General features: G+C 33.4%; 1 protein-coding gene across 5 annotated transcripts in view; it reads left to right on the forward strand.

Annotated features, from left to right (window-relative positions):
• Nucleotides 1-13,865, forward strand: part of ARMC8 (armadillo repeat containing 8) — a 111,921-nt gene that overhangs the window by 36,507 nt on the left and 61,549 nt on the right. For all 5 annotated transcript variants that reach the window (XM_074301625.1, XM_074301629.1, XM_074301626.1 and 2 more), the window contains 3 exons: nt 286-428; nt 543-640; nt 6,345-6,437. In XM_074301625.1, the coding sequence (XP_074157726.1) occupies nt 286-428; nt 543-640; nt 6,345-6,437 (334 nt within the window). The remainder of the gene's footprint in view (nt 1-285; nt 429-542; nt 641-6,344; nt 6,438-13,865) is intronic.

Below are 13,865 nucleotides of genomic sequence, written 5' to 3' on the forward strand. Positions count from 1 at the left end.
TGCTTTTAGATTTGGCAAAGTTCTTTATGTATTTGAGATATGAAACCTTTATCTGAGAAATTGTCTGTAAAAATCTCCCCCCCCCCCCTTTTCTGCTTTCCTTCTGATCTTGGTTTCATTGGTTTTATTTGTATAAATATTTCAATTTAATGTAATCGAAATTATCCCTTTTACACTTCCCAATACCCTTTTGTTTATTCATAAATTGTTTACCTCTCTATAAGTCTGATAGATGTTTCATGTTTTTCAAGTTTTCTTTTAGATTTAAAAATTTTTTTTTTTTAGGCTCTTATATCTGCTTCAGCAAGAAACTTCAAGCACAGAGCTAAAAACTGAATGTGCAGTTGTGTTGGGAAGTCTTGCTATGGGTACTGAAAACAATGTCAAGTCTCTTCTGGACTGTCATATTATTCCTGCCTTGCTGCAAGGTATATTAATCTTGAACTTTTAATTTTAAGGTAGTGCATCTTAGTATATTTTTTCTGTTTTTAATGCAATAATTAATCTTAAAACTGAACAGTGATCCCACTTTTTATTTATAGGATTACTATCACAAGATTTGAAATTCATTGAAGCTTGCCTTAGATGCCTTCGTACCATTTTTACCAGTCCAGTCACCCCAGAGGAGCTACTTTACACAGTAAGTTTTATGAAGATGAAAACCTAAGTTCTAATAGCATAAATTTAACTATGCCTTAGAGATTTTAAAATTCTTTTTTTAAATTTTATGTAACTAACATAATATCTAAGAAAAAGAAGTATTTCCTCATAGTTCTTCAGAATTTTTTGTTCCCAAATTTGTTGAGCATCTGCTTTGCACTTAATGCTGCTGGACACTATGGGGATTTATTCAGGGTATAATATTTGTCCTTAAGGACCTTATATTAAAATCAGGGGAGCTAAAATGAATAGGCATAAAAAGCTAATACAGATTGCTTTATGATTGTGTTATTTATGATTAGGTTTGAAGGAATTATGGAAGTACTAAAAGAATTCATATTGCTATCATCTGAGAAAGACTTTACAGAGAAATAAACTGGATTTTGAATGGTATTAAGTCTTAGGTAGAAAAATATGAAGGATATTTTACATAATTAGACCACTATGAATAGTGACTCAGAAAGAAATATGCAATGTCTTTTCTCAGGACAATGTAAATTAAATTTGGTCGGATTGAAGGGTTTATGTAGGAAACTAATGGATGATAAGACTGGAAAGGAAAAGTTGTCTAGGTTATAGAGGATCTAGAACACTAAGTTAAGGAATTCGGATATTAGATCACTAGAAAACAGGTAAAGTCTACCTTAAAGCTTTAGTTGGAGCCCCCAGAGTCTGAATGCAGCAAATATGATAAGGAGACAGTATCACAGGTATTATCATAAAGGTTAAATAAAAGAGCTACCAGAAAGTAAACAGAAGTTCTATTCAAATAGTTATTATAGGCAAAGAGAATTTGGCATTGACTTGCAGAATATGCTGTGTTTTTCTTTCTTCCAGTATCAAGTAACATTTGTTTATTCACAAAATGCCCTATATTTTTAAAAAGTGAAAGGACTAAATAAATACAGCTCCTAGGCTATCAGGAATAATGAAATGATGCAAAGATGAATGGAAAAAATTCAAGGAGGATATAAGAAAGGTATATGAAGAAGAAAAAGCTTTTTGACAGCATCAGAAAGTTAGGGAATAGGAGAATTTGACAGAGAAAAGGAAAAGAAGAATGACTAGCCAGTATTTGGAACTAAGTAATAATTTGAGGCTCTTTCTGTAGAGGGGGATATCAAAGTGTATACCACGAAAGACACTTCTCCTTGAGCTTCAATGAGAGACCATCTATGAAGAGTCAAGAGTTAAGTAGTGATGGTAGATGACTCCCTGATGAGGGATTTTTGTCAAACTGAGTTAGACAGTAGAATGGTTTTACTGTCTCATGCTATTACCTATTTCCAGTGATTCCTAAAGGGAAAAGGATACCATCAAAAAGAATCTGGGAAGTTTTGATAAGAATTACGAAGTTCTAAAAAAAAAACTGAATACTTACGAGCATAAATGTTAATTTTCATTATTAATACTGATGTATAATAGAGGAGTCAAAAGAAAAAAACTCATTTAAGAAATTAACAACAGATTGTGTCTAACAATGGAAATTGTATTTCTGTACCATAGTTTAACAACATAGAGATGGTAGTCAGGGATAGAATATATTTAACAGTTTGGTAAAAACATATTTCCCTAAAGGCTTAAAAATCTGATCAAAAGGGATCACATATGTCAAGTCTGTTACCATAATGCATATCACATCAAAGATGGGAAGAATGGCAGAAGAGAAAATCAGTAGTTTATAGAAGAAAATATCCCAGATTAGAGTTATCAGCAAAATCCATGTATCTTTTTACATACTCACAAAGAACAGAGATCTTAATGTGAAAAAGAACTTTACCTCACAAATATTTTTGAGACTTTATGATAGAGTAAGATTTATAATTGGTCAGTGACTTTGGAAAGGTATGCCTTAATGGAAAATGAACGAAGTAACATAAAAAAGGAAAGGAGTGTGAAGTAATGTTTCTCTTAGTACTGTGTTTTGTTTTTAATTTAAACAAGTCATACCCATGTGGAAATCCAATAACCCCCAAATAGGAAGACATGGAGAAAAGTTAAGTGAGAATCAAAGGAGGCAGAAACAAGTAATATTATCTTTGTGTGCTACACACTCCTTTATCAGAAAAAAGAGTCTGGAAAATACAAAATAAATCACATTTTAGTGATAAGGGATTTCAGCTATCTGGATATGTGCCAGAACTTAATCTCTTTGTCAGAAGCAAAACAACTGACAAATTACATGTCTGCTGATAATTTCTTCCTTCAAAAGGTAGAATTAGGTACTAGGTATTTTAGACATAAGTCTGACTATCAAGGAGGAACTAGTGGCTATGAAAACAAGAAAGGAAAAGTTACTATAGTCTGACATAAAACTTAGATTTTAGAAAAGCAGATTTTAAAAGCTTCAGAGAAGTAATAATCAGGATTCTAAGATTTTATAGAGTAAGCTAGTCCAAAAAATAGAAAGCTTTCAAGAATGAAATTGTTAATACAGAAGCAGAAATAATTCTAAAAAGGATAAGAAGGACGAATAACTTATCATACCAGTATGGTTATACAGAGAATTTCAGTCATATTAGATTTTAAATAATAAAGAATGAACTGTTAACTATATTAACAGATGTTCAAATGCTCTAATAATTAAACATAATCAAGAAAAGCTACCACCTTACATTCATTATAATATCAAACATAGCCCCCTAAAAAAGAATAAAAGTAATTGTTAGGTTTGTAGAAGCATATTAAGTGGAATTGTAGCTTCTCATATGTAAGACTTTTAAGGGATCTATAGACAATAGTACAAAATAGTACAAATATTTTGAAAAGTTATGTGACCATGTATACTACAAGAAATCACAAAACTAATTAATAATCTTTTACCTAATTCTGTTGCTTTACATAGGAAAAGGAAGAGACCTATTTGTATATTATATTCATAACTTATACATATTATAGCAAAACACTAGATGTGACCTGTATATCTTCTTAGAGAATAAACAAATAAGTTTTATTATACATTGATACAATGGACTATTATGGGACTACAGAAATTATAAATATATGAAGCATACAAAGACAGAACAGCCTAATGAGATGATGCAAAGTAAAAATCAACAAAACCAGAACTGTCTACATATTAACCAGAACTAACTTTAAAAAATAAAAAATGTACTGAGCAAATTGGGGAAAAGGTAGGGTATAAAACAAAAAATTTTTTTAGTTATTTGTGTATTCATTGGTTCTACTCTAAAATGTTACCCCTTCTGTTTTTGAGGAAGGAGATGAGTTAAGTTTCTCTAATGCCCTGACATGAGCCCCAACCAGTTGGGTTCCCCACTGTTAGGTTAGTGAATAGTACCCTAGTTACACTTAACCATTTAACATCAATTAGCTTTTGAAAGGGATATTTACTTTAGAAAACAAGAACAAAAATATAAACATTTCCTCCTAATTTCTTGGGTACACACTCTTCTCTATCCCACCTCAGTTTTTGATAAGAATAGGTTCAAAAATATTTAGTCCTTTAAAAGAGTTGTTCTGATCATGCTAATGTCCAAATGTTACATTGCTACCAGAGGGGTCCTACTCTCAACTGCTGTTGGGCTAGGTCACAGAAGTCATTCTTTACTTTTTAGGGCATTGATTCAGAATTGGCTGCAAAACTCAGAATCTGGAATGCTGGAATGTCAAGATCTTTACTCTCCTGACCTTTCAAAATTATAAAATCAAAGTCTCCTGTCACTTTAACCAAAATGGAAAAGATTAAATAGTGAGACAACAGAACCAGAGCCCATTAAAATAGGAACACATGCCAGCCTAAATAGAGAATGCTCAGATTCCCTTTACAGTCTCTTACTGGATATCAACCATGAAGGAGTCAAACAAAGAGTGATCACCCATTACATTCCAGGCCATCACCAGTTGTCTTGACTTCTGTCTTGTCACCAGACTTTGATGAATTTGGACTCTGCCTCACTAAATATAATTCACGAGCAAGGCAGCATGTCACCCATGATATCCTTAGTTCTTTTTGACACTAATGACAACTGTTTCAGAGGAAGGTTAAGACTTTCTTAAAGCAGTTTTCGGCATTGAATTTGGTAATTAAGATATTATTGATATCCCTTGAGAGAGCAGTTTCAGTGGAAACAAACACTGTTTCAGGGGTAAGAAGAAAGTGGAGGGTAATAAGCAAGTTGGAAATATGTATAAACAACTTTCTCAAGAGGTTTGTTTATTCCTTTCTAAGCTCATTGAGCTCATTCTATGGAAATGTTTGTTTTGTTGCATGAATTAATAAATAAAATAAATTTGTTACATGAAGAAGAAGGAGGAGAAGTAGTAATTTCTATGAAGGGAGAGATTATTACTTTTCATTTATAAGCCCCTTGACTAATTTTTTTCCCTCCATCTATTCATTACTGGCCCTTGATCAAAAAGTTTTCTCATTCCTGTGTTAAACCATGAGTGGCAATGAATCTCAGTTGTTTATAGCTTTTCTTGACATAGTAAGTACAGACTTTTTTCAACCAGTATATAAGGGACCAGAAAGATGTTTGGATCAGGGAGGATCTTAGTGTTGCAAAGAAATAGATCACCAAGTTATAATGTGGTAGAAATAATCTAATAATATTAGAGTATGAGAGAAAATAGTTGGTTTTATACTTCAACTAAGATCTCTCCTTATCTGTCCTATGATTAGTTCATATTCTAACAAGTTGAAGCAGGTAGAATTCAAACACTGGAATTTTTCAAACTTAGCTACTTTTATAACCTGTTCTTTCTTTATAAAATTGACAGTATTTACCAAATAATAAAATAAGAATTTCAGGTAAACATTTGTACACCACAATTTCTTTGAATGTTATTTAGTATAAGAAGTCTTTGTTATGTTAAAATATTATATTTTCTTAGTGTGCGTTTTTTTTTTTTACTAGTAATCCTTTTTAAATTGTTCTGTTTATTTATCAAGCCTGAGTAGTTTACAAGACATGAAATTTAAACTTCTTTTAATTATTGTTTCCAAGGACAAATATTGAAGGTTCTATTCTTGCTTCTTACCTGAGTTTTTCTATGTTAGTAAACATTTATCAAGCACCTATTATGTGCCAGGCACTATACTAAGCCCTGGAGATAGGGGGGAAAAAAGGCAAATGATAATACCTGCCCTCAAGGAGCTAATTGGAGAGACAACAATCTAACAAATATGTATAAACACTTTATATACTGGAATAAATTGGAAATAATGAAAAAAAGTAAGGTATTAGAATTAAGAGGATTTTTCCTGTAGAAGATGGGATTTTAGTTGGAACACCCACAAGCCAGGAAAGTCATTAAGTATAATTGAGGAGGGAATGCATTCCAGGTAGAGGGACAATTGAGAAAAAGCCAAAAGATAGTGGAACATGGAGGCCAATGTAATTGGATTGAAGAATGAGTGACAGGGAGTAAGGTGTAAGGAGCCTGGAAAGTACAGGGGGACAGGTTATGAAGGGCTTGGGATATCAAATAGAGGTATTTGTTCCTGGAAGTGACAGGTAAACCTTTGGAGTTTGTTTTCTCATTTCACTTTTGAATTTTTGGCTTATTCCTTGGAGGTGTATATTCACTGAGGTACATTAACCATATAAACTAAAATGTTGGATATTAAGTAGTTTATGGCCTATAGTTTAAAGTATGTTTTCACTGATTGATACAGCTTAAACTTTCTATTATTAATATTTTCCTTTTCAACTTTCCAGGATGCTACAGTTATTCCCCACCTCATGGCACTGCTTGGTAGATCTCGTTATACACAAGAGTACATTTGTCAGATCTTCTCTCATTGCTGCAAAGTAAGGATATAGAATAAATTTTTTTTTCTAATGCAAAATTTTGTATTCCTAAAGGAAATTATTTTTTAAGTAGACCTAATAGATATAAAAAGTTTGATATGATTTCATAATTATAGGGAGCCCTCAAAATGGACCTGCACCTGATCTGAATCTTAGAAAGACCTTGAGAAATGAAGTATGCTGACCAGGATCACACAACCAGGAGTAGTAGGGCCTCCCCCAGGTCTTTTTGATTCCTCAGCTATCTATTCAATATGTGATAGTGACTCTGAGATAAATTATTATAATAGAGATAGGAACTGGACTTATAAATTTATTGGTAGAGGTAATCTCTAGAGAGGCAACTTTTACAAATGTTGAACAATTTTTCTGTGATTTATTGTCTTCTGAGAGTTGTTTCAAGAGGCCAAGGGACTTGTTCAGCGCCTTCCAGCCAGTATTTCTCAGAGACAAGCCTTGAATCAAAGTCCTGTTGGCTTTGGGGCCAGATATGCTGCCTCTTTATTTAGTAGAAACAATTTCATTTATCAAGAATTTTGAAAGTTATAGGTCTTAGTTGTTATAGGAAGAAGTTTTTCTTCTTCTATTAAAACCAGTAAGACTTCTAGGCTCTTCTTTGCTGAGTATAATGTTTTTGTAAATAGATATAATTATCAGATTTATACTTGGGGACTCCTCTATTTTATTAATAGGCAAGGTTTATAGATGTAAGGAAACAGTCTAATTAAGTGGATGTCAGTAATGTAGAGATAATTATGGTAGGAATTTTAGGAGATTTTTCAGATGTAGTTTACCTTTTATCAAAGTGCACGTGAGTGATTTGGAATTTGGAAATATAACATGTTGAAGTTATCCAAATCTAATTTATCAAGTCACATTTATACAGGAAATATTGCTTTCTAAAAATCCTTTACATTAATCTATAAGCATTTACTAAGCAGGCATTATGGTAAGTGCTAGTGATAAAATGGAAAAAAAAGTTAATTCTTACTATCTTATACATACATACACATACACACAGACATCATACCTCTATATATAGACACACTCACACACAAACAAGTGAGTTTCACAAGCTATTAAGTATTCTTTTCTTCCTGTCCTCCTGCACATCTTTTTTCTATTCTGAAACCATACACACACTCACAGATACACAATCAAATACACAAATACATACACATGTATGTAAATTTTATGGATAGATAGATAGATATGATGACAAACTTTCACTTTTGTTGAATACTTGTCTGTTAATTCATTGAATAGTCAATGAATTCCAAAATGGTTACATCTCTCCTTCTAGTTCCCATGACTCTTGCCCCATTCTCTCAACAGAGATCCTTTCCTCATATTTTACTGACAATTTGTGGCCATTTGCTTAGAACTCTTCTCCTCTCTTGTTCCTTATTTCATCAGTCACAAGTCTTTTGTTAACTCTCTTCTCCTTCACTCCTGTCTTATGTAATGAAGTAGCCATCTCATTGCCTAGGCAAAACCCCTTACATCTAACTATCTTCTCCAACAAAGCACGTTGAAGTAGACTTGGACCCAGGTCTTTTTGGCAACCCTTCTTCATTGTGCTAAGCCTCTCATATCAAGCTTATACAAATTTAATTTTGCCCAGAATGCATTTAAAAGCACACAGAAGATCATGCCATGAACAACTTCTGCTCTGGAGTGTCATGCTTCTCTGCATTATCCCTTCCCCCAACTATCTTTTACTTCACTCTCTATCCAGGTACTTCTTCCACAAGTTCCTTTTTATTTAACCCTTCCTTCCTGTCCTACCTACCATGTTTTTTTGTGCTGGAACCATTCACTTTCATCAATCTTCCTACCATTCTTCCTGAAATGGAAGGCCTTCACAACTACCCCCCAAAGTACCCTATTTGGTTACCATTCCTATATATGCAATTTCCCCTTTAGAATATAAACTTCTTGGATGCAAGGCTTGACTTCTGTATTTGTGTCCCTGATTTTTACTGTAGTACTTTACTCATAGAATAATGCTTAATTTTAATAATTTCATTGTGTAGTCATCAACAAGCATTATACACCCCACTTTGTGGGATGAAGTCCTGGTCATAAAGAGAAAAAAAATAAAATAGTCCCTTCTCTCATGAAACTAATATTCAATTTGTAGAAAACAAAGTATATACAAATAAGTTTATAAAACACTTAAAAGTAAATTTCCATGGAGAGGCATTATTGACTGAGGAGTTAAGAGAAGACCTCTTCTAAGAAGTGGCACTTGAGCAGAATTTTAATGGAAAATAGAGGTTCTAAGAGAGTAATGAGGAGGGAGAGACTGCTAGGTATCTGAGTCCAACTATGCTAAGATATAGAGAAAAGGATTTGATATTTTGAGTGTGAGGAAACAGTCCATCTGGTTGTAAAGAGTTTTAAACAGCAAACAGGAGTGTGTAATTGATTCTAAAGGGAATAAAGAGCAACTGCGGTTTATGAGAGAGGAGTGATGGAGTCAGGCCTGTGGTTTAGAAATAACACTTTGGCAACTATGTGAAATATGTAATATCCTTGAATCAGGGAGACCAATTAGGAGTCTATCTACAGTAGTCTGGTTCAGAAGAGGTGAGGGTCTAAGTCACAGTGATAATTTGTGAAAAGAATTTCTTAAAAATATATTATACAAAGTTGTAGAAGATCTTATGTTATTTTGCCTATAGTTTAAAATGAATACAACTGAAATAACTTTTGCTGGCTTTAAAGAATTAACTATGAGTTTAATTATTATTGTCAGTATTCACAATGATAACATTTGTAAGAGTTAATAATATGATTGCAACTAAAATGATGCTACCCATTATATTACTATGGAAGCTTTTTTTTTTTTTCCAGGAACATTGCTTTAAATAAAATCAATATTATTTAAGTCTTAGGTGTAACTTAGAACCCTTAGATATGGGTAGTTATAATGACAGTTATAATTGGTTATAATTGTAGTTAATTATAATTATGAAGATGTAATTTTCAGATGAAAAATGAGCCAACATGATTTCACTTTTATTATGTTTTTATAATAAAACTTTCAATGTGTATTTTTCAGCCTTGTCATTGGCAAAGTTATGACTTTATCATTACCCTATACATGTTCCTCTCCTGCAAAAAAAAAATTTGTTTTAATTATATTGCTGTATTAGAAAATATATCTGTGATAGCAGCTAAATCAGTTTAGAGGTTTTAGATGATAAATCCTAAGTGCTTTTTGTATGATTTTGCCTAAATGGAAATATTTTAAAGGCATTATTCAAATATTCCATAATTTAGAAATGGACAGAACTATCTCTTCAATTGTTTAAACCACTAATATAAAATATTACACAATGCCTGCCAATTTTTGGTGCTTCTTTGGATTATCTTTTGTCACACAGAACTTGCAAATCAGAGTGATAGTCGCAGAAACTGAATTAAGTCGATATCTTTTTATCTTAAAATCTCTGGAGTATATCCTTAGAGGGTCTTTTAGGAGTAATAGGAGTATGGCAGTCTATTAGTACATCTTATGATGCTAACATAGTTCTAGTATTAGGAAATCCTAGTTTTGTTCATTTGAATACGTTTTTATAAATTATGTAATAATACTTCTCAAAAATTCTTTTCACTCCTTGAAAAATATACTTGAAACCTGTACCTAAGCAAGTTAAGAATTGTTTTACATACTCTGTTGGTTGAATCAGAAAGAATCAAGCAATTATTCTGTTTTGTGTGACAGAACTCTGTGAGGTGCTAGAGACACAAGTACAAAGAATGTAATTGTTCATAATGAGCTTACATTCCAATGGAGGAGACAAAAACACATAGAGAAATATATACAGCATAACTATAAAGTTAATAAAGACATATGTATAAATAAGGTGTTGAAACCACTACATTTTGCATTGTTGCATTCTATTAGATAACAACCTTTTGTTATTGTTTGTTTCACCAGAACTAAATGATTCTCGGGTTCTCTCTGTGGTCTTGTTCTCTCTTTCTGTTTCTCTGTTTCTCTTCTCCCTCCCTCTCTCTCTCCCTCTCTGTCTCTGTCTCTCTCTCTCTCTCCCCCTTCTCTTTTTCTCTCCCCACTTTCTCTCTTCCTTTCTCTCTGTCACACACACACACACACATATATGCATACATGTATATATCTACATAAATAGAATAGAATACAGGGTAGTTTGGGAAGAAAAACAGCTTTGGAAAGGCATCTTGCAGGACATAGTGTTTGGGTTTCATATTAAAGGAAGAAAAGGGGACTCTGTGAGGTGCAGGTAAAGAGGGAGTCTATTCCAGGCATGGAGCTCGTTGTTACAAAGAGATAGAAGATGGAAGGATCATGCATGAGTGAGGAAGGGGAAGTAATAGCCAAAGAAGGCGGGTTGAAAAAACAGCCTTTGAATAAGATCTTCTCAAAGAGCTGTGCTCTGATCACAGTGAAATTATGAAAATCTTAAATTCCAAATGACATACAAAGAACTTATCACTCTCATAGAATTGAATTGTATAATTCAGAGAAAAGAAATTAAGATATTAAGATATTGCCCTCTTAATAGGGTTAGTAAAGTAGGACAATAAAGAGAATTTGGAACTGAAAGTAATATAAAATTGAATTAGGGGGAAAAAAGAAAACAAAAGTATCTTTTTTAAAATTATATGTTTTGAAATTTTTATGTTGTTACATACAAAACCACTTTTTACATTTGTTTTTAAAACTTTGAGTTTCAGATCCTCTTCTTTCTCTACCTCTTTAAGGAGGCACATGTGAAGTTAAGCAAAATAAATTGTATGTGTTTTTAAGAAATTTCAGTTACTTTTTTTTTTTTGGCTTATGTGTTTTAGAGTAGCATAATTTTTGTTATTTTGCCTTTATATTAAGTAAGTTACTCTGGTCTTCCTATTTTGAAGTACAATAAACTACCTACTTTCTCTTATTCTCCCTTTTCTGTCCCTAGTTTTACTAAATTTCCTGATTTGCCATTTATGTTTTTAAGATAGAAGAGATCAGACTTAATGGTACACACACCTGTGATCCCTACTATCAGAGCAGAGCAAAACTGAGTTCAAAAGTGTTGAGTTCAACAGAGCTAAAGACTGCATTGTGTGGCACCAGTAGGGCAAATTTCTAGGGATGAAGGACCCTCAGACTGCCTAAGAATAGAGGACTTACCCTAGATTAGAAATTGATGGGATCGTAGCTTCTATGTGGAACAATTACAGGCTCAGACCCATGAATGATTGCTGTATTTCTAGACTAGGGAAGATATGGATACCCAGTCTTCTCCTTTTCCAACCCATCCCCACCCCACCCCACCCCCAAAAAAAAGAAAGAAAAGAAGTTTCAGGGAGAGTAATTCTTTTCTCAAATATCTTGTAGGTATAGATGTTCTTTGAAGCTGAAAACTATGACATAAAAGAACATGAGTTGAATTTTAGAGAAACTATTTAAAATCATATGAAATATTTTTTGCCAGTAGTTAGGTTAAAATTTGGTTGTTACAATAGTCACCCTCAAAAATACTCATCTTAATGTTATAGATTATAGAATGTTAAGACTAGAAGGGAGAGACCTTATCAATAATCTAATCCAATCACTTATTTTATTAATGGAAATGCTGAGTCTCAAAATTGTAGTATCCAGGCTAGCTCTCTGGAGGATCTCGGGACCAGCCTTGCTCTTAGTGGAGGAGTAAAGGAGGCAAGAGAGCCACCAGGTCAAAGATGGAGTGTCTCATTTCTAGTCCTCTCAGCCCTTAAATACCTCAGTATTATTACATCATTACAGCACACTTGGCATGTGCTAACTAGAGAACCATTTATATCATTGATCACACTGAACAAGTGCTAACTATAAGCATCCTGCTATGTAAATACCTCTTGCTGTAAGTATCCCTTGCTTTGAAGCAAGAACACAGTTGATCAAGCCCTCCTTGACTTCTCAGGAAGGGTGAGAACATCAAAAAGAGGTGTGGAGCCAAACCAGACATTGTCAGCAGGTTCCTTCTGGGCTGAAGGGTCTTATACTTTACCCAAAGTTCTCTCACTATCTGCGGCAAAATTATCTTACAGGTATCTATAGAAACAGAATTTGAATGTAGTTCCCTGATTTCAAGAATAATGTTTTTACCATTATCAGTTCTTAAAACGTTGTATAAATGTTAGTTCTTATTATTAATTCTAAACCATATTTTATTCTTTCAAGTCCTTTGCTAAATGGTAGGAGGAATTTTGAATATCAATGATTTACTCAGGATTTCCAGAAAGTGGCATAATCTTGTATGTTGTGTTCCACTCAGGAAAAATAGAAGACTCTTGCTGTGATTCCAGTGGAGGAAGAATACAACTATGGCATTATTTAGCTGTTGTGAATTTCTGTCTTTCCTTAGCCAGATCTTTGATGAATCTTAAAAATAAACTGAATTGAAAGAAAACAATTTCATTCTTCTACTCTTTGCCCATTCATGTTACTGTTCTGAGAGCAGTAATAAGGGAGGAAAACACCTCAAAGTCAGACATAAACAAACACATATATGAACTTACACATTTTGGTTTTTTACCTCTGAATAATTAAGAATGAATAGTATGGTTACAGACTATAATATTTCCTACCAGCAATTTACACAAATAACATTAATAAGTTAAAATTAACTGGGGTCTGCGTTTATTTTAGAACTCCCAGAATCTTTTTCTTCATTTTGAGATAGATGATACTTCATTAAGGGGAAGGGAAGAGAATAAGCTTTTAAATAGCATCTACTATGTTCCTAGCACTCTGTGCTAAGTGCTTTTAAAATATTATCTTATTTGAGACCCACAACAACCCTGTGAGGTCCCATTTTACAGTTATGGAAACTGAGGCTAAGTGACTTGCCCAGGGTCACAACAAGTTATTGTTTGAGTTCAAATTTGAACTCAGTTCCTTCAGACTCCAGACCCCACTTTCTCCACACTTTATCACATGTTTAGTTGAGGTTTATTTAAAGACTCTAAGCTGCCTCTTTTCTTGCTCCTATCCTTTGTGGGCCCATAATGAAGGACATAAACAGGAAATGCATCAGTGCTAATCATTTAACTAATAGAAGTTCCTTTCCTTACATTTTTCACAAGGAGGCCCCACTATTGTGTCAACCAAACCAAATCAGCCTCTAACCAAATCAGCCAAATAAAACAAGCAGGAAATAGGAGATTCAGGAATTTAATGGTTTCAAAGTGAGGGAAATGGCTTGCAAGCCAGGAAGCAAATTATTCACGTATTCCTGGGCTGTGCCCCTAGTTGGGGGGTGGGGAAGAACCTGCTTTAGAGTAGGCAGATCTCAATACTTAAACTAGTAGCTACAAAGTGAATTGTAGTTCTTACAATGAAACATAATAGCACCAATGTGACAAGTTTGATTCCTAGCAGGGCTTCATGACCAAAACTTAGTCAAGCTT

The sequence above is a fragment of the Sminthopsis crassicaudata genome, chromosome 3 (genome assembly GCF_048593235.1).
Source record: "Sminthopsis crassicaudata isolate SCR6 chromosome 3, ASM4859323v1, whole genome shotgun sequence".
In the NCBI taxonomy this organism is placed as follows: Eukaryota; Metazoa; Chordata; class Mammalia; order Dasyuromorphia; family Dasyuridae; genus Sminthopsis; species Sminthopsis crassicaudata.